General features: G+C 38.6%; 1 protein-coding gene, 1 non-coding gene and 3 pseudogenes across 5 annotated transcripts; 3 read left to right on the top strand and 2 right to left on the bottom strand.

The window, feature by feature from the left end:
* Positions 1-4,147: 4,147 nt before the first annotated feature.
* On the bottom strand, positions 4,148-4,728 carry AT1G43765. The gene is made up of 3 exons (NR_143577.1): positions 4,677-4,728; positions 4,491-4,576; positions 4,148-4,415 (listed from the first exon to the last, which is right to left on the bottom strand). It is a non-coding gene; the product is annotated as an other RNA (non-coding RNA).
* Positions 4,729-8,836: 4,108 nt separating this feature from the next.
* On the bottom strand, positions 8,837-11,111 carry AT1G43763 (annotated as a pseudogene; the record flags this gene model as incomplete). Its single annotated transcript has 1 exon — positions 8,837-11,111.
* A 62-nt stretch (positions 11,112-11,173) lies between these two features.
* On the top strand, positions 11,174-13,359 carry AT1G43760 (DNAse I-like superfamily protein; the record flags this gene model as incomplete). Its single annotated transcript, NM_103504.1, has 3 exons — positions 11,174-11,687; positions 11,849-11,997; positions 12,142-13,359. 3 exons carry the CDS (start codon positions 11,174-11,176, stop codon positions 13,357-13,359), a joined length of 1,881 nt encoding a protein of 626 aa, NP_175044.1.
* A 1,067-nt stretch (positions 13,360-14,426) lies between these two features.
* Positions 14,427-16,997, top strand: AT1G43755 (annotated as a pseudogene; the record flags this gene model as incomplete). The annotated part of the gene is made up of 1 exon: positions 14,427-16,997.
* Positions 16,998-18,124: 1,127 nt separating this feature from the next.
* AT1G43750 lies at positions 18,125-20,026 on the top strand (annotated as a pseudogene; the record flags this gene model as incomplete). Its single annotated transcript has 2 exons — positions 18,125-19,441; positions 19,466-20,026.
* Positions 20,027-21,585: the final 1,559 nt, after the last annotated feature.

Raw genomic sequence — 21,585 nt, 5'->3', positions numbered from 1 at the left:
GGTTGGTTATGGTAGCCTTCATAGTTTACAGAGTTTTCTTCTCCTTGGTGTTTGTTAACTGTCTCAATCCTTTGTCTTCTCTGCTCTTTCCTGCCTTAAAGTTTGTTGCTGCTCTTGAGCCTTTCAACGTTTCTTTGCCGTCAAGTTTACTTGGTTTTGGATTGTAGTTTATCTGCTAATCCTTTGCCTTTCCTCGCTCCCTTTGATTTCTCGCTCAGCCTTTGGCTCCCTTTGGGATCGCTTCCTTTCTAAGCAGAAGTTTCGTGTTTATTGGTTAGTTATGGTAGTCTTCATAGTTTACAGAGTTTTCTTCTCCTTGGTGTTTGTTAACTGTCTCAATCCTTTGTCGCTCTCATTCGGAGAATGGTGATTTTTGAGAGGTTTTGCCTCACTCCTTGTCCCTGCTTTCAAGATCTGTTTAGATCTGATCACTTTTTTTAGGATTCTAGCTAGACGTTAAGTGACGCTTCGGTCTTCGTCGCATCCAGAAGTGTTTTCGAGGTTCAATGAGTTTCTATGAATTCTCTTTGCTTGTCGGGTTCTGATATCCTTGGTTCTCGAGAGATTGACTCTCAACTTGATAGGAGGTGGTAGATATTATTTCTGGTTTGGCCGTGGGCAGCCGTGATAAGTCGCATTTGCTGGTCTTTCAAAAGAAGAAGAGGCTTCTCTGTTCTCTTAGTTTTATCAGTTTTCTTAAGGTTTTTGCCTTTTTGCCTCTACTTTTAGTTTTAGGAGTCGTCCTCTTTCGATTGTGTTTTGATCATTTCTGCATTGTATTTCCAGTTTCATTTTACTCTGGTTCCCTTTGATAGGGTTTTGTTTTCCGGGGAATTTCTTTTTTGCCCCGGCAATGTCTTCGGAGACTTTTAGTTGTCTGCCGACTTGAGTTTCCCTTAGTTGTCTGCCGACTTGAGTTTCCCATAATATCATAATACTATCACCATCATTATCATACTATTTTCATCATGATGATAACATTTTCATAAACTCGTAATTTTCCCGCCAAAAACATACTCTTAATTTTTTCGCCAAAAAACTAAACTTGTCATTTTTTCGCCAAAAACGTAAACACATGATTTTCCGCCAAAAAACGTAAAACCCGTAATTTCCCTGCCAGAAAAACGTAAACCTGTAACTTTCCCACCAAAAAAGTAAACTCGTAATTTTTCCGCCAAAAACGTAAATCCGTAATTTTTCCACCAAAAATAGAAATCCGTAATTTTCATATCCTAAACGTAAATCCGTTAACCAGTCATAAAGCTCTCAAAAATGCACCAATTTTTAACTGCTAAACCAGTCGTTCAAAATGTTTTATAACGCTTGAATATGAAACCGTCCAATCCCGTAAACTCATGCAGTCGCAACTGTAACTGTTGTGTTTCAACCAGTCAGACCTTTAGATAAGGTTTCTTAGTCATGGGTATTCGGTTATCCATTCAGTTTTGATTCGTATCCATACGGTTATCGGTTCTTTCGGTTATAAAGTTTAGTATCCATTCAATTATTTTAAAATTTTGGTTCGGTTTTGGTTCCGTTCCGGTTCTTTCGGTTTTAAAATTTAATATACATTCAGCTATTTTTCTTTGAATATTTTCGGATATTTCAGTTATTTTTGATATTTTCATATGTTTTTGGTATTTTGAGTATTTATACTATTAAATAACTTTTAATTATTTAGTTTAGAAATAACTAATATTTTTTAAGAAATATAATTATATTTCAGATATTTTCGGTTACCTAAAATATTTTGATTTGTATCCATTCGGTTTTGGTTCTTTCGGTTATAGAATTTAATATCCGTTCGATTATTTTTAAATTTTCAGTTTGGTTCAGTTTTTTTTTGCATCGGTTTCGGTTCGGTACATTCGGTTCGGTTTATTTGCCTAGGTCTAAGTTTTATATTTAAGAATTTTAGGCCCATGTTTTTATATAAATTTTAGTTTTGAAAATAGTTTGGTTGGGTTAGGCCTATATCAAATTTTAATTTTGTTAAGTTGATGAGATGACATGGAAAAATAGTAAGTTTTTATTGGTCAACGTAAATGAAGTGTATTAATCGAAATGTTCTAATTGGCTGTTGATTTTAATGAGGTGTTATGCTGAGAACACTTGAAAAAGGTGACGTGTCAGCACAGGAGAGACTTTTAGAGTTTTTATGGTGTTGAATTAGTTAGTCATTTTATTTAGTGTTGGAAATGTGTCACATAATATGTGTATAATTAAAACAAAAAAGTTTCTCTGTAGACAAGGTTGCCCTAGCCGCCGCCAAAAATCTCCAGATTTCAAATCGCCCTCTCCGGTGAACGGCGCTCCTCATCGTAGCCGTGAGAGGGCCCCTGCTGCTTCTTTCTTTTTTGTTGTAGACTTGTCTCCCTCTTCTAGTTCTGGTGTTCGATGTTGAAGGTAGTTTGCTTGGCGAGTTAGACGGGTCTTCACAGTGAGGTTTGTTCGGTGTTCTTCTCTTCAAGAGCGTCCTTCTCCTTCCCCCAACGGGTTGTAGAAGATGAATTTTCTGCCATTGTCAGATTCTGCCTTGGCTAGGGTCTCGTCGGTGGTTGTTCTCGGTTCTGTGGCCATGGGTTCTTGGTATCTTCTGGTCGGTTTTGCTGACCTTCTAGTCGTTCTCTTTCTTTGACTAGATAGGGTTAGTTGTTTAGTTTTTGAGTGCAGAATTTGTGGCCATCGATTAGGAAGTCTTTTGGTTTGTTTCGATTTTGATTTTGGGTTTGTGGAAGCGGTCGTTGCGGTAATTTCTTTTGGGTTTTGTGACTTCAGAGAAGATGTTAGTAATTCCGAATTTGGTTGATCTACGCTATGGCTCGGAGAATGAGGTCTCTTCTCTGCTCTTTCCTGCCTTAAAGTTTGTTGCTGCTCTTGAGCCTTTCAACGTTTCTTTGCCGTCAAGTTTACTTGGTTTTGGATTGTAGTTTATCTCCTAATCCTTTGCCTTTCCTCGCTCCCTTTGATTTCTCGCTCAGCCTTTGGCTCCCTTTGGGATCGCTTCCTTTCTAAGCAGAAGTTTCGTGTTTATTGGTTGGTTACGGTAGTCTTCATAGTTTACAGAGTTTTCTTCTCCTTGGTGTTTGTTAACTGTCTCAATCCTTTGTCGCTCTCATTCGAAGAATGGTGATTTTTGAGAGGTTCTGCCTCACTCCTTGTCCCTGCTTTCAAGATCTGTTTAGATCTGATCACTTTTTTTAGGATTCTAGCTAGACGTTAAGTGACGCTTCGGTCTTCGTCGCATCCAGAAGTGTTTTCGAGGTTCTATGAGTTTCTATGAATGCTCTTTGCTTGGCGGATTCTGATATCCTTGGTTCTCGAGAGATTGGTTCTCAACTTGATAGGAGGTGGTAGATATTATTTCTGGTTTGGCCGTGGGCAGCCGTGATAAGTCGCATTTGCTGGTCTTTCAAAAGAAGAAGAGGCTTCTCTGTTCTCTTAGTTCTATCAGTTTTCTTAAGGTTTTTGCCTTGTTGCCTCTGCTTTTAGTTTTAAGAGTCGTCCTCTTTCGATTGTGTTTTGATCATTTCTGCATTGTATTTCCAGTTTCATTTTACTCTGGTTCCCTTCAATAGGGTTTTGTTTTCCGGGGAATTTCTTTTTTGCCCCGGCAATGTCTTCGGAGACTTTTAGTTGTCTGCCGACTTGAGTTTCCCTTATTTGGGCATATGTATTCCTTCTCTGGTTCAACAACAAGTTTTTATAATAAAATTTCAAGTGACAAAAGAAAATATATGTGTATAACTAAAGATTTGCTAGTTCAAAATATTTCATTTCAACACACCAATCTTATGATTTAAATTGATGTCTTTCACTTACATTCAACCAAAATTAAATTAAATTAGGTTATGAAATCTTAGGATTTTTTTTAATTAAATTAGGTTATGAAATCTAAGGAAATTCATTTTAAATAAAATACTATATTGCTTAGATTTGGTTAATTACGTTTTCTTTTACGCTAAAAATTATTGTGAATTCGGATGTTTAGAATATTATGGAAAATTTTAACAATTTTTTTCTTATCCATCATAAATGAGTATAATTTTTGTTTAGTTATTGTTAAAAATAAAAATAAGATGAACTTCTAAATTGAAAAGATCATAATTTTTTTTGTTAAAACCGAATAATTAAAAAGATAATCAAACAAGAGACTATAGAAACACATTTATTAGTTAGTAATACTTCTACGAAGAGTTACAATAAACAGACGTAATTTTAAAATATATTTATCAAGATATTTACTCTTCTTCTTCCTCTTCTTCTTCTTTTTGTCACTCTTCTTCAAGATATGTGTAAGCTTAGCAGTCTGATCCAGTTCTTTACAATCAGAATCACTGTCACTCTCATCACAATCCTCACAGATCCAAGTTATGTATTCCGTAAAAGGAGTCGGTGTTATGCCTATGCAATAGCTAAAGAACAAGTGAAATAGGTTATAAACAACACAATTCAATCAAACCATAGGAGAAATCGAGAATTGAACTCACCGGTGTATAGACTCAATCTTACAAGAGTCACAAAAGACAAGTGCTTCTTCAAAACCTATGTCGCCACAAGTTTCACAAACAGGTTCCTGAAATGGAAAATATCAGTTTTAAACCAAGATTTAAAGCAGCCCTGAATAAGTAATATATTATGTACCTTGACATGTACAGACATTAGAGAAGACTCACGAGAACTTTTCCAAAGGTGGGACGGAGGAAGAAGAAGACGAAGAGTATCACTATCAGCTAATGTTTTGCTTCGGTTTAGGGTTATGAACTAATTTGGGCTTTCATGTTCGGCCCATTAACCAACCAATGTTTCCATTTACGGGGTTTAATTCTTCAACAACCAGTTAAAATATGATTAAAAAATGTGACCATAAACAGAAAGTTACACTACACTGTTACAGAACAGAAGAAAGTTATGAAAAGACACCACCAAACTAAATGTACAAAACAAAGGGTCGATGAAAAATAAGACATTCCAAATTTTTTTTTAAACGAATAATTGATAAGATACTTTAAGAAACTATACGATTAGTTAACACAACTTTAGATTATTTTTTGTGGTAAGTATTTAACACAACTTTAGATGAGTTTCATAGTTAAAAATAATACATTTTAAGAAATGATTTTGAGAGTATTGAATAATGATTGATTGGTGTTAAAACATAACTTGGGATTCATTTATTTTTTGTGAGGAAAACGATTTCATTGATATCAAATTGAGATTACAAACTTTACATACTTCTCGGAAAGCAAATTATTACATAAGCAAGTATATACACCATCTGAGTAAGAAAAATATACTAAGAGAAGTGAATTTCCCAATGATTTCTGTATATAAGCTTTACTAGATCATTAAATCATTTTTGGATTTTCTTCTTCTTCTAATTTGATCACAAATCATTTTAGTTGTAACCTCCGTTTTGATGAATTTTGGATCATTTTAGTTGTAACCTCCGTTTTGATAAATTTTGGTTTCACCAAAGGTATTTGTAGGTTTAGTGTTTCATATTTTACTGCATTTGTTTTGGACAAAAATAATTGATTCGTCACAGTCTACGAAGATGACAGATAGTCTCTTCTTGATCAAGTAAAGATTACAAGAATTAAAACTCTATCAATCAATCTATGAGCTTTGGTCGCTGAAAAAAATGATCGCTTAATTTCGTATCTCTAATTCGTCCATGCCTTCATATTTGTAAAACCAAAAGAGTTTTACCCTAATCATATATATGAAAGTAGCTCAACTCTCTCCCACAACTCAGATCAGCACATGAGAGCTTACCACCTAAACTTCTTAAAATAAGTAAAATATAGTTAGTAATTAATTTAACATATGAACCTATCATAAGTAAGAACTTCAACCATCACTCTTTCTATATTTTTAAATATTTTCTTGAGGACGATTAACCTTAAATTTGTAACAAATTTTCTAACATGTTGATTTCATAACAAATTTAGCTGCTGAAATATGTGTGTCGATCAATTAGAAAATATAGTTGTTTTATAAAATGATAGGAAGAAAAATAAACGGTAAATTATAACGATTGCGATTCTTTCAAGTTATTTTTTAACGTATGAAGTTCATATATGTTGGTACGGTGTTATTAAAGATATTAAATTATTATGATTATAGACATAGGCGATTGGGGAAAATTTCTATAAAAAAAAACGAACTATTTAAAATCTGTCAGAAAACTACCTGAACTTTTTTCGTACTAACTAATTTAGCTTAGAAATAAAATACACGATCTATTTTATTTTCTGATTACTTCCCTTCGTCGTAACAGACCGTTAACGACGTTAACAAAATCGTCAAACGCTGTTAGTTTTATTTACAGAAAATTCCTAGAAAAAACCTAACTTATTTAGTATTTGCCAAAAAAACACATGAACTCTTTTGTTGTCATAAAAATACACAAACTAACTTAAATTGGAAATATAAAACATGATTTATATTTATTTTTTTGATTTCCCTATTTCATTTTTACTGAAGGCTTAGTTCCAACTAATAGATTTGACGATTAATCATCGTAAGAAACAACGGAGAATTGCGAAAGCCATTCGAGGAGACAAAATTCGTCAAACAACAGTAAAGCAAATTAAATTAGATATGAACATAGATCGATAGACGATTAACAAATCCCTACTTGAAGGCTGAAGCATAAAAAGTCTTTGTTTGTGTCAGACCAATTTAGGGTATATTAAAAAAGTAAAGGCTGATAGAAGGATAAAGCACAAAAATACCAAAACACAACACAATAATTAAATAATAAATTTCTACTGTTTTTAAAAAAATTATTATTATTACAATAGTTTTGGTCAACAACTATCATTTCATTAAAATTAGCACCAATAATGTTTTAGGCAATGAACTATCATAAAGCTTCAAAATAAATAAATTCAAGTAGTTTTTTTTTTCCTTTCATGTTTGTCATCTCTTGCTGTTGCAAAGAATTTTTAAATATAATAAAATTCAACTCTTATATTACCAATCATTGCATAGAGTAGTTTCAAAAATATTGTTAAAATTGTTAACCATCCATCAATAAAACTATATATATGGGGTAAGAAATCAAAATACGAACAAATTAAGTAGCAAACATTTGAAAAACAATAGTTATTTTTAAATACAATTTTACAAAATAACAAAAAAAGAGAATAAAACGAATGTTAAAAACAAAATCAAATTTATTAAAATATGCACGAGTAAGCTAAAATGATGCTCTTCTATAATCCTTTACAACTTACCAATACCAAACAAAAAGTATATATAATATACCTACAAATTAGGCTCATAATAAAGAGATTATATATATATACATATATATATATATATGTAATTTTGTTTGTTAATATTCAAACAGCACTGGACTATGCGGTTTCGTCAACACACTAAAATCTTCTACCTATGAGTAAAAATTAACAAACAATATGCAGTACTTAATAAGAAATATATAGTTTTCATCCTTCATAATATAATCTCTTTTATAAAATAACATTTCTAAAAAAGTGTGATAAACTAAATATATTACAAAAAAACAAAAAAAAAACAACAACAAAATCCCGCGCTAGGCGCGGACACTCACCTAGTATACATGAGATTAGAAGTTGGTTACTGTTTGACAAAGAAAAGAAAAGAAGTTGGTTATTAAATTTCTTACCCTAAAAAGTTTCTCATAAATTTGGGGATGGTTATATCAAGAACAGAAATATGTCTTGCCTTTATTTAGGCTTGGGAGTCCGGTTTAGTCGGTTAAATCAGTTCAGTTGAATCGGTTTCTCGGGTTTTTTGGATCTTGAAAATTCTGGCGAATTGAATTGAATTAAATTTTGGTTTAGATCCGTTTGGTACTCGGTTTTTTCGGGTCGGTTATTGGGTTTAAAATTAATTCCAAACTTAACCGATTTTTTTCCTAATTCGGTTAATTCGAACCGAAGTAGACTAAATTTAAAACGATGGGCTCAATTGTTAAATTTACAATTACAAGATCGAAGAAGGATGTGCGAGAAGAAGAGATTAAGATTAGAAAAAGAAAGGAGATGACATGAAATGATGTAGATCTAGGGTTTCTTCTTTATTATATGGTGTGCCTCTAAACCGAGAAAACCGATCGGTTTAGCTCGCCGAACCGAACCAAACCGTAATTTGAATCATAAAAATATTTTTGCCGAACGGTTTGCCTCCCTTTTAACTGTTGGCGCCGAGAACCGAAACATTCGGTTTTCTCGATTTGGTTTTCTCGGGTTAAGCCGAAATTCCAAGCCTAGCTTTATCCATTAAAACATGTGTTGGTCTTAGCCGGTATCTTTAAAATATTATTTTATTTTCCTCAATTTTTTTGGGGTTACTAAATTTATTTTAGGTTTTGTCCGTTTAGTTTCGATGGTAAAATTATACCTAATAACGTTTACTATATTAATAATTATATCTAAATGAATTTCATAATAAAACTCGTTTTAGTTTAATATGATTCCCCAAGAATCAGTACTCTAAAGGTTAGAAAAGAAAAGGCCTAGCTGCAACGAGACCATGAAGCTCTGATTATAAGGGAGGTGGACTGAGAGATCGCATAGAAGCTGCAAAAAGACTTCTGATATACCGAGTTATCTTTTGGATATTACACACCAAAGAGAGCGATTGTTTGCTAGATATGGCACATCAATAGTGATCTAAAACACAAATCTTACCCTCTCAATGTTAGTGGAATAATTTCCTCGAAAGATTCATTGATTTACAAGGCTTTAAATAGCCAAAGGAGTTACAGAGAAGTTCCACAAAATCTGGGATACAAGAATCAATATATACGAGTCTACCTACTTGATTGTAACTGAATATTCTTATATTCTATCACACTCCCGCACTTGAAGCATCGGGTTCCCGGATGGTTAAGCTGGTTCGAAACTTGTTGAAGAGAAATGTCGGAAGACCCTTTGTGAAGATGTCTGCATATTGGAGTGAGGATGGGACATGGATGACCTTTTACTTCACCAATAGCTACTTTTCTTGGACAAAGTGTATGTGAAGTTCAATATGTTTTGTTCTTTGATGTTGCACCAGATTTGTGGCCAAGTATACTGAACTGATATTGTCACAGTAGAGAAGCTTTGGTGATGGGGAGATGAAGTTCCAGCATTAGATTCCTTAGCCATGTAAGTTCTGCTACAGCATTTGCGACCCCTTTATATTCTGCCTCTTAGCTTGATCGTGATACAGTGGGCTGTCGTTTTGCAGACCATGGCACCAAGTTTGGACCAAGGAAGACACAATACCCTGAAGTTGATCGCTGTGTATCCGGGCAGCCATCCCAGTCTGCACCAGAATAAGTCGTAAGGGTTGAAATGTTATCTTTGACCAAGTGAAGACCATAAGACTTAGTGCCTTGCAAGTAACAGATTATCCTTTCTAGCGCATTCATGCATGTATAGGCAAATCTGATGGACTGTGTATGATATATCCGGTCGCGTGAATGTTTAATACTGTAGAGCACCATCGACACTTCTGTAAGATGTCGGGTCAGGTATTGGGTTGCCTTCACCGGCCGAGAGCTTTGATTTTAGATCAACTGGTGTTGCACATGGCTTACATTCGGACATTCTTGCTCAGTTTATTATATCTTGAGCATAAACATGTTGATTTAAGAACATACGTTGCTTGTTAAAATTTGCCTTGATGTCAAGGAAGTGATGCAGCCAGCCCATGTCTGTCATTGGGAACTCGCCTTTGAGTTGTGTAATGATTTTTTGAATGAGACTTGGTGAGGAGGCTTTCAACATTATATCGTCAACGTACAACAAAACATATGCCATTTGAATGCCCTGTTTGAAGATGAACAGAGAGTTGTCTGCCTTGCTCATGATGAAACCAAGCTACATTAAAAATTTGGTGAACCATGAATTCCATGCCCGTGGGGCCTGCTTGAGTCCATAAATGGCTTTTTCTAGTTTACAGACATGGTTGGTGGTTGGGAAATTCCTTGTTGACGAACTCTGGAGGCTGATGCATATAAACTGTTTCATGGAGATGACCTTGTAGTAAAGCATTCTTGACATCCAGTTGTTGTATGGGCCAGTTTAACGCTACTCCAAAGTCAAGAACAACCCGTATTGTTCTGGTTTCACTACCGGACTGAAAGTCTCTGTAAAATCAACACCGTGTTCCTTTGATTTACAGTTTGCTACCAGCCTTGCTTTATGTCAAGAAAGCACTCCATCTGCATCATATTTGTGCCTGAAAAGCCACATCGATCTAACAATATTAACCTTAGGAGGTCGTGGCACCAAATTCTAATCTTAGTTTTAGTCATAGCATCATACTCATCAGTCATTGCCGGATTCCAATTAGGGTCCAATAAAGCTTGATTATGACTTTTAGGAAGAGGCGCTTTGGCTGTGGTGACAAGTGACAAAACCTTTTTTGGTTTAGTGATGCCGGATTTTGATCTTGTGTTCATTGGCACAGAGAGAGTTTGAGGTGGTGGTGGTTGGTTTTGAGGTAGTGGTGATTGGAGAATTTCCTTGAACAAAGGAGAAGGATCATCAACTGCGTTTAGGAATGTGTACGATGAAACTTGAGATAAATTTTGATTAGTTGCGGGAAACGTATCCTCATCAAAGTAAACGTACCGAGAAATAATAATTTTGTTTGTTTTTAAATCAAGGCATCGATACACTTTTTGTTGAGATGGATACCAAAGGAACAGACAAGGCGTTGTCCTCGGTGATAGTTTTGACAGATTTGAATGATTCAAGCTTGGAAAACATAAGCACCCAAAAACTCGAAGGTGATCACAGGTTGGATTTTTATGAAAGAGGAGGCTATGAGGAATTTGATTTTGGATAGCTGTGGAGGGAAGGATTTTTAGGATATGAACAACAACATTTAGTGCCTCAACCCAATAACAAGGAGATAGACGAGCTTGAAATAGGAGAGCTCGAATAACATTGTTAATAGTTCTAATCATCCTTTCAGAATTTCCCATTTGGTTGGGAGGTATGTGGGCTTGAGAAACGAACCTTGATTCCAGTTTTATCAAAAAATTCATGGAATTGGTTGTTATTGTATTCTCAGCCATTGTCACGTTGAAAAGATTAAATTTGACCGTCGAATTGAGTTTTGTTTCCAAGACAGGAGCTTCGTGTAGTTGCAAAAACCTGTCAACAAAACGTGAAGCTCTCCAATGCTCAGTGTCAAGAGATGTATCAAGATACTCAAGCTTTGGCACTTGCTTCCAGAGATAACGCCTTCGCTTCGACAAAATATTAGTGGATACAACATCTTTGATTGGAAGGGAAGAGTTCGTTCACGCTCTAAGAAGCGCTCCAGTAGTACCCCTCCAAGGCTTATCACCTCTCAGAACTGCGTGAAAGGGAAGAATATTGAGATTGTTCCTTCTACTGTTTTGGTTGAGGCAGGACAGTCCTATGCCAAGGGCTCTGCTTGGGTCAAGAAGTCGACTACAGGTGTTGCTAGAAGTCCTGTCAAGCCACCTGAGTCCCATCTTCCTGAATCAGTTTTGGTGTCAGCTATCCCGTCGGAGGATTCCTTTCCTTATCCACCGGGTTGGGGTGCTATGTCTTCAAAATCCAGGAAGAGATGGCGTCATAAGTGGAATATCAGCAGAAGCAGCGCTGCTGACCATATTTCTAAGGTCTCAGGGTCCCCACGAGCTTTGGTCTCGGGTGGATCGTCCTGTGCTTGAAAGCTTAGCTTTCCCCTTCCCCTTTTGTGTTAATAATGAAGGTTTTTTGCTGGAATGTAAGAGGCTTGAATAGCCATTCCCGTCAACGCGCTGTTAGACAGTAGGTTAATAAAAATAATTTGTTGGTTGGAAGTTTTTTGGAAACGCATGTAGCTGAGAGTAATGCCCCTGCTATTTTGGATTCAACCCTTCCGAGTTGGAGATTAGATACCAATTATTGTTGTTCCGAGTTGGGTCGGATTTGGATCGTGTGGGACCCTTCGGTTTCGGTTTTGGTCTTTAAGAAGACGGATCAATTGATGGTTTGTAGTGTTAAGCTGTCGGGTCTTGCTACATCTTTTGCGGTAGCGTTTGTTTATGGTAGGAACACTGAGATTTAGAGACGAACCCTTTAGGAAGACATCTCTACTTTATCACCGTCCTCTCCTCTTTGCTTCACTCCTTAGATCCTGGTTGGGGACTTTGACCAGATAGCTGCTACTTCTGATCACTATTCTGTCCTTCAAACTTCAATCCCCATGAGAGGTTTAGAGGAGTTTCAGAACTGTTTAAGAGATAGTGATTTGGTGGATATTCCTAGTCGTGGGGTCCATTACACTTGGTCAAATCATCAAGATGATAATCCGATCATAAGGAAGTTGGATAGAGCTATTGCCAATGGAGATTGGTTCTCTTCTTTTCCTAGTGCGATTGCTGTCTTTGAGCTGTCAGGGGTTTCAGATCACTCTCCTTGTATTATTATCCTGGAAAACCTCCCAAAGAGATCTAAGAAATGTTTCAGATATTTCTCCTTCCTTTCAACTCATCCTACCTTTTTGGTGTCCCTTACTGTTGCTTGGGAGGAGCAGATTCCTGTTGGTTCTCACATGTTTTCTTTAGGGGAACATTTAAAAGCTGCCAAGAAGTGTTGTAAGCTTTTGAACAGGCAAGGGTTTGGCAATATCCAGCATAAAACCAAAGAGGCTCTGGATTCTTTGGAATCGATTCAGTCTCAGCTATTAACCAACCCTTCTGATTCTCTTTTTAGAGTTGAGCATGTTGCCAGGAAAAAGTGGAACTTCTTTGCTGCTGCTCTAGAGTCTTTTTACAGACAGAAATCAAGAATTAAATGGTTGCAAGATGGCGACGCTAATACACGGTTCTTCCATAAAGTCATTCTTGCAAATCAGGCTAAAAATCTGATCAAGTTTCTTCGCATGGATGATGATGTAAGAGTGGAGAATGTTACTCAGGTCAAAGAAATGATTGTAGCCTATTATACCCACCTTTTGGGCTCTGACAGCGACATTCTCACTCCCGATTCGGTTCAGAGAATCAAAGATATCCATCCTTTTCGCTGCAATGATACACTGGCGTCTCGTCTCTCTGCTCTCCCGTCTGATAAGGAGATAACTGCTGCGGTCTTTGCAATGCCTCGCAACAAGGCTCCGGGTCCTGACAGCTTCACTGCGGAATTCTTTTGGGAATCTTGGTTTGTGGTCAAGGATAGTACTATTGCTGCTGTTAAAGAATTTTTCAGAACTGGTCATCTCCTCAAGAGGTTCAACGCTACAGCAATCACTCTCATTCCTAAAGTTACAGGAGTAGATCAACTCTCTATGTTTAGACCTGTTTCGTGCTGCACCGTAGTCTATAAAATCATTACTGATAACACTAGATTTTAACCTTTTTAAGCCCTTGTTTTTCATGCATTTAGTTTAGTTTCAAGTCTCTTTTTATGCATTCTTAGTCTCTTTTCCTTCTTTTGCACATTTTGCATTGCATTGCATAGCATACTTGCATTTGGAGTGTTTTGCAGATGAATTAGGTACTTTTGGACTCAACTTGGAGGTTTCTAGCACAAGGGATGGACAGACTCGAGTTCGGGGGACCTAAGGAAGGATTTGAAGTATACTCGGCCTATGTACTCGGTTGGAGGCCGAGTGGAGCACACGTGAAGAACAAGGAGCCTACTCGACCAAGGCACTCGGCTGGAGGCCGAGTTGTGCACTTAAGGATGAAGAGAAGCCACTCGACCAAGCTACTCGGCCTAGGGCCGAGCTGTATGACCAAAACCAAGCCACTCGGCTTTTCTACTCGGCCTAGGGCCGAGCGCTCCTGCGCCGACTTATCTATTTTGTCTTATTCCCAATTAGGGCAACCTAGGATTGCCTATAAATAGACCTCTTATGTTTTTGCCCAAAATATCCGAGCTTTGTCCGCTGGATATTAGGGTTCTTTGATTTTCTTTTGCATTTTCTGGTTGTTGTGTTGAGAATTTGGATTTGATTTCTTCTGCAAACTTGTTTATCTCATTGAGATCTATCTTTTGCTAAGTTTATAATGATTTCTTGGTTTTATGAATTTTCTGGGTTTTGTTCTATGATGTTCTTCAGTGTTCTTGAGTAGTGTTCTTTAGAGTTCTTGAGGATGGGTTAGGTTTAGGTGGATTCCTCTCTTCTTTAGCTAGGTAAGTGTTTATATGCATGATTCCCTTCTGTTTTAGGAGTTCTTAATGCTATTTTCTTTCTGATCAATTAAAAATTGATTTCAGACTTTCTCCATCCAAAAGGTGTTTGATGAAATGTCTGAACCAACTAATTTCAGAGATTTGTAGATTCTAGCCCAAGGCATTGGATGTTTAGACTGCTTATTGACTTTAATAGATTGGTGTTTAAAGCCTGCTTTATTATGTTTCATCAATGGAAATTAAGATTAGGAAGTTCTAAAGTTATGAGAATCATTCACACGGTACAGAGACGACATCGACAGGATTCAGCGTGAACTCAGGGAACAACAAGCCACTTCAAACCCAGTAGTGATGGCTAATGAGGTGAATGCTAATGAGTTGCCAGGCAACATTGGTGCTGGTGATGCACCTAGAAACCACCATCAGAGAGCTGGTATTGTCCCACCTCTTATTCAGAACAACAACTTTGAGATCAAGAGTGGTCTTATCTCCATGATTCAAAGCAACAAGTTTCATGGACTGCCAATGGAGGACCCATTGGACCATCTTGATAACTTTGATAGATTCTGTAGTCTCACCAAGATCAATGGAGTTAGTGAAGACAGCTTCAAGCTCAGGTTATTCCCTTTCTCACTAGGAGATGAAGCTCATCTTTGGGAAAAGACTTTGCTCGTTGATTCTGTAGACACTTGGGATGACTGCAAGAAGGCTTTCCTAGCCAAGTTCTTCTCTAACTCAAGAACGGCTAGATTGAGGAATGAGATCTCGGGATTCAATCAGAAGAATTCGGAATCATTCGCTGAGGCATGGGAGCGTTTTAAAAGATATAGCACTCAGTGCCCGCACCACGGATTCAAGAAGGCCTCCCTACTCAGTACTCTATACCGAGGTGCCTTACCAAAAATCCGGATGCTCTTGGACACAACTTCCAATGGTAACTTTCTCAACAAAGATGTAGCTGAAGGTTGGGAACTTGTTGAAAACCTAGCACAATCTGATGGGAATTACAATGAGGACTACGATCGCACTAACAGAGGCAGTAGCGATTCTGAGGATAGGCACAAGAAGGAGATCAAAGCTCTTAATGATAAGATTGACAAATTGGTGCTTGCTCAACAGAGAAATGTCCACTACATTACAGAAGAAGAGCTTACACAACTCCAAGAAGGGGAGAATCTTACTGTTGAGGAGGTGAGCTACCTACAGAATCAAGGTGGCTACAACAAGGGATTCAACAACTACAAACCCCCTCACCCTAATCTCTCTTACAGAAGCAACAATGTGGCAAACCCACAAGATCAAGTCTACCCCCCACAGAACCAACCGCCTCAAGCTAAGCCCTTTATACCCTATAACCAAGGCTACAACCAAAAGCAGAACTTTCGACCTCCAAGCTTCACTCAGCAGCCACAGCAAACTTCAGCACAAGACTCAGAGATGAAGACTCTACTTCATCAGCTTGTGCAAGGACAGGCCTCATGCTCCATAACCATGGATAAGAAGCTAGCTGAGCTCACCACCAGGATTGATTGCTCTTATAACGACCTGAATATAAAGATAGACGCACTTAACACTAGAGTCAAGACCATGGAAGGACACATTGCTTCTACTTCAGCTCCTAAGCACCCTGGACAACTTTCTAGAAAATCTGTTCAAAATCCAAAGGAGTATGCCCATGCTATCACCACAGTGAGTACTTCTGCCACTGCGGACAGTGGGATTCAAGAAGGGGAGGTTTTGAGACCAAGATCAAGACAGGAGATTGAACTCGACTTCTTTGCTTTGCTTGTCGAACGAGCATATGACCCGAGCAACCCAATCCGTATTCCACCTGCCTATGAACCTAAACCATACTTTCCAGAAAGGATTGCACAAGTTAATGCAAGGATCTTCCAGAAACACAAGATGATGTTCATAAAGTGTATCAAAGAGTTAGAAGAGAAGATACCTTTGGTTGATACTCCCAAGGAAGTAATCATGGAAAGACCCCAAGAAGCTCAGCAAATTATTGAATTGAGTTTTGAGTGCAGCGCTATCATTCAAAGGAAGGTGATACCAAAGAAGCTAGGTGATCCAGGTTCCTTTACTCTACCTTGTTCACTAGGACCCTTAGTGTTCAACAATAGTCTTTGTGATTTGGGAGCTTCAGTTAGTTTGATGCCTTTGTCTGTTGCAAAGAGATTGTGATTTGATAAGTTCAAGCCTAGCAGCATTCATCTTATTCTAGCTGATAGATCAGTGAGAGTGCCTCATGGGATGCTAGAAGACTTACCGGTAAAGATCGGATCGATTGAGATTCCAACCGACTTTATGGTTCTAGAGATGGATGAGGAACCGAAAGACCCTCTCATTCTTGGGAGACCATTTTTAGCAACTGCGGGCGCTCTTATCGATGTGCAAATGGGTAAGATCGACTTGAACCTTGGTAAGAATCTCCATATGAGCTTTGACATTGCTAAGAAGATGAAGAAGCCCACTATAGAAGGGCAGCTTTTCTTCATTGAAGAAGGAAATTTAGATGCTGAGTTGTTGAGTGGGTTAGAAAATCCTATTCCGTACTCCATTCCGACTCACCACCTAGGAGAGCCCGAGGAGCTTCTTATGATAGAAGGAGGACCTAGCTTAGAGGTTGAGACTAAGGGGAACCATTTTGATGTTGGTCCTATTGCTAGAGAGCTTATGGAGCTCAGGAAACAGTATGGAGCTCAAGGAGAGACCATGGAAAAGTTGGACCTCAAGATAGAGGAGCTGAACTACGCTATCCTGGAGCTTAAGGAGATGATTAAAGGTTACCCAGGTCCTGAGATTGATGAATACTTTGAGGAACCCCGATCTTGGAAAAGAGGACTATAGTACTGATGAGAAGGAGGCTTACTTTGAGGAAAGATCAAATGAGTACTCCACACTCCAGCTATCAAGAGAAAATGCGGAGTATGATTCAGACTTTGAGGATTCAGCAAGTGAGGATGAGGACTTCTCAGTTCCTCTCCTCAATCTCTTCTCTACCTAAACATTGTGAGAGTCAAGCTTAATGACTTTAAACAAGCTCACTTGGGAGGAAGTCCCATGTCTATCCTTGTATATATTGCTTTCTTGTTATTTTTGATGTTTTTGTTTAAGTGTTTCAGGGAAAAAGACTTCTGGAGAATTTCAGGTCACACTCGACCGTACTACTCGGCTGTAGGCCGAGTGTGGGCTTCAATCGACCAAAGGCCCAAGATTGAATAGTACTCGGACCACACCACTCGGCCCAAGGTCGAGTATGGGCCTCACTGTTCAAAGGCCCAACAAGATGCAGCACTCGGCCCGAAGCCGAGTCAGAAAAAGAAGCCCATCAGGCCCAACACTGTACTCGACACGCGCGTCGAGTATGTCGGCCGAGTTCACACGTGCGAGGTTAACACAATTCAAATTCAAATTTGAATTCGAATTTGCTCGGCCCCACCAATCAAATCCTGCTCCCCAAAGCCCTTCAAAGATTCTTCTGCAAATAGTGAGACATGTCCCCTTGACCAAATGAAGGGTGCAGATCTAAGGTGTTTGGAGGGCTAGGATCAAATCTTCTTATCTATAAAACCACACTCAACAAGCTAAGTCACTCACACTCTCTCTTTGCTCAAAAATTTCGAATTTTACTCCTTCTCTCCAAACATTTCAAGTTCTTACTCCCACTTCTCTAGATTTCTCAGAAATTTTACCAAAATCTCTTGTTACAAACCTTTTCAAAACCTCTCTTGCAACCTTTGTTCATTCTTAAACATCAATTTCTCTTCTACTTTGACCTACCTTTGGTTATTTTGTGGTGACTACCTGCAGTAAATCATCCCAAGATCATGAATCCCGAGGAATCAAGAAGGAGAGCCTCTGCTCGAGCCGTGGCAAGAGGGTTTGAGATGATTAATGAGAAGAATTAGTCAAAGAATCAGGAAGCTGCGAGTCCTGGTTTTACTCGGATGACAGGCCGAGTACAATGGCCGAGTATGGCCCCGGAGTCCTCTATGGGTCGTTCTGCGGCTGCTCAAGAGGAAATAGCAAGAGGCAAGAGGGTCTGGGAGTCCGAACCAGTTGCAGAAGAAGAAGTGCCTGAGATAGAGAAGGAAGCATCTGAGGAAGATGCGCAAGTTGATGAAGAGGTCTCGATAGTTCCTACAAGGAGAAGAAGGAACACCATGAGGAGAAAGAAAGAACTTACCATTGAAGAGCACTACCAATATCTCATGGAGCTGAGTTTTGAGGGGACAAGATATCCCCATAGACCTACCATGCAAGCTTTGGGGATATGTAGAGATGTTGACTACCTCATGGAGATGGCCAAGCTGGAGACCTTCTTCTCCTACAAGTATGAAGGGTACAAAACTGAGAGCTGCCAATTCCTAGCCACTTTGAAGCTTCATTTCTATGCTGAAGAAAGGGAGAGAGAGCTGCATAAGGGAGTTGGCTATATCACATTCATGGTGTTTGGAATTCAATACTCGGTTCCCATTAGGCAGTTGGATGCTGTTTTCAAGTTCCCCACCAAGTATGGAATCCGCCAAAACTTCAGCAAGGACGAGCTCCTTGATCTATGGTTGACAATCGCCGGTCCACTCCCCTACAAGTCATCTAGGGCCAAGAGTTCGTTGATAAGGAGCCCAGTGCTTAGGTATCTCCACCTTTGCATTGCAAGTGCTTTCTTCCCGAAGAAGACAACCGGCCATGTTAATGAGGGAGAGCTGAAGTTGCTTGATCTCACCTTATGCTTCATTTTGGGGCGCACAAGGAATGGGATAGAGATGGAAGGGGATAGGGCTGATACATCCCTTTCGGTGGTGTTGATTGATCACTTGATTGGTTTTAGGGAGTATGCAGCCGGAATCCACCAATCCGGCTATGGAGGAAGCTTATGTGCTGGAGGAGTGATCACGCCCATCCTAATAGCCGTTGGAGTTCCTCTTCATACCCCAACTCACACATCAACCTACATCGATATGGAGTATTTGAAGAGGAAGTGCTACTTGGATAGGTCTGCTCCAGCGGATCAACTCTATTTCAAGTTCAAGCACTCCACGCTAGGGCTCTCTAGGCTAGCACTCCCTTGCAAGAAGTTCACCACCATTAGGATTGGGAACAACATTGACTTTGATCCTTCTCAATCGATCTTAGTCAATGTCCTTGCGCCCCTACAAGCAGAGCCGAGCATAGGAAGTGAGTCTCAAGAAGAAGGAGCAGAGTGGAATGAAGAAGAAGCTGAGCAAGAAGCCTATACTCGGCCGAGTAACTTTCAGCATGCCGAGTATGGCCAGGCCGAGTTTGAACAAGTTGAGTTTAGTTAAGCTGAACAGTTTGATGAACAAGAAGATTCGTGCGACGCTGCAACGGAGCAGTTTTTCTTTGAGGATTATGCTGAGTTCGATCAAGAGAGAGATCCCGGTCAAGTTCACAAGAAGTTGGGAATGCTCAAAGGTTTGGGCAAGTTTCAGAGGAAGTTGTTCAGTGGGTTGAAGAAGAAGGTGAGAAAGATGAAGAGAGCAATGGACGGCATGGCGGTTCAGATTCAGGAGCTGCAACGAAGACAGAGATCACCAACACCTCGACCCGAGTTCAGGAGAAGTAACTCAACGAGTGTGGCACCGCGAAGGGACGCTCGTTTCGACCCGCCAAGAGCCTCAAACTACGAGCTCGGGAGGAGCTCCACCTTCTCAGATCGCCGTTTCAACAGCCGCCCACCCGGTCCAGTGAACCAGTTGGTTCTGAACGCTGACCCAAGCCGAGAGGAGTACTACTCGGGCTACATGCTCGACGGGTCAACCGAGTACAACCCCAACAACCCCAACACCTCCACACGTGATCCTGAGTACACACAAGACTTCCTGGACGAGTTTGTCCAGAACCTCTTCGTTTAAATGTTGAGGTATCACTCCATTTCACTGTATATATCATTTCATTTCTTTTATTTCTTGCTTTGTGTGGTTATTTCTCTTGAATTCTTCTTTGAATTTTTATTACACAAGGGACTGTGTAATTTAAGTTTGGGGGAGGGTTCAAGATGTATCTAACATTGTTTCATGTTTTCTTATTCAAATTTTTGCATCATCTAAGGCATAGAAAACCCGTAAAAATTTGAAATTTTTTGAAAATGATTCCAAAAAAATAGAGTGTCATGTAGTTTGCATTTGCATTAATAGGGCTGTTTTTAGAATGTTATCATATAGGTTGTTGCATTTTGCACTTGCATAGGGGATAATGATGATCATAGCCTTGTAAATTTGCAATGTTCACTAGATAGTTTCAATGCCCTTGTTGTTAGTTGTCTAGTGCTTAACCGATTGATCTTGAAGTAAAACCGCACCATCTTTTGAATTCATATATTTGATCTTTCCTTAGTCGAAACTTGCTGTGATTTGAAGCTATTCCCTATTAATTTGAACCATAATTTGACTTTTAATTATCATACTATGCATTGTTTGTTAAACTCATGGTCACCCTTAAAATATTTGGATCTTCTTATTCGTTTCACCACTCTTGTTGATCCAAATAGCTGTCTCTCACCTTTAGAGCAGTTTCCCCATACCCTAACCTAAGCCTTCTTTCAAGTCATATATCACTTGTGAGTGTTTGTGAGGTCTATTTTCGATTAAGCTTGGTAGAAAGTGTTAGGTTTGTAACGACAAAGATAGTATCTCATGTAGTTCTAGTTCGCGTTATCCGGACTAGATAGGATTAGGTGGGTACTTGTTCTATGGGTTGGGAAGAGTTTAAAAGAGAAAAAGGGTTGAGTTCATTGTTTACAAGAAAAGGGAAAAGAATTCTAGGAGAAGTAAGCTAAAGAAGTTAGAAAAAGTCTAGTAAAGGGTTTGAGATTGTTAAAGAAAGAGATTGGGTTATTGTTAGCTAATAAAGAAGGGTAAAAAGCCCTAAGCTTAATAGAGATCAAAAACAGAACCTTAGTACTAAAGAAAGCCAAACCCGCTAGAAGTATCAAAGAGAAAAGAAAAGCTTCTCCTAGAGTTAAGAGAAAAAGAAAAGAATGAGTTAAGAAAGAGTTCAAAAGATTATGAATGCAAAAGGGTAGAGTCAAGTTCTTAATTAGGATGGGAGATGGGATTGCCATTAGGTCTTCATTGATTATACTTTGGGTAGATGAGATCTTATCCTGGCTGAGGATCAAGCTATCCTTCTTTTGCTGTTGAACTTTGTATGCATAACTTGGCACTTATCTTTAGCATTCTACTAAAGCTTAATCATTCTTGAGAGATCCCTTGTTACTAAAGCCTATTCTTTAAGGGACCATTTTTGTCTCTTGACCCTTTGCCCTTAGCCAAATGAGTTTAATATGCATTGTATAGTATGATCCATGGTTCTTGCTTAATGAATGTTAAAGGGAATATGCTGATTTGAATGCTTGAATAGACTAAGTGGAAGATTAGGTTGTGTTGTGAAGAAGATGGCTAAAGTTTTTAAG

Source organism: Arabidopsis thaliana (assembly GCF_000001735.4).
Source record: "Arabidopsis thaliana chromosome 1 sequence".
Taxonomy (NCBI): domain Eukaryota; kingdom Viridiplantae; phylum Streptophyta; class Magnoliopsida; order Brassicales; family Brassicaceae; genus Arabidopsis; species Arabidopsis thaliana.
Note: the sequence above shows the minus strand (reverse complement) of the source record. Positions and strands in the feature narration are given on the sequence as shown.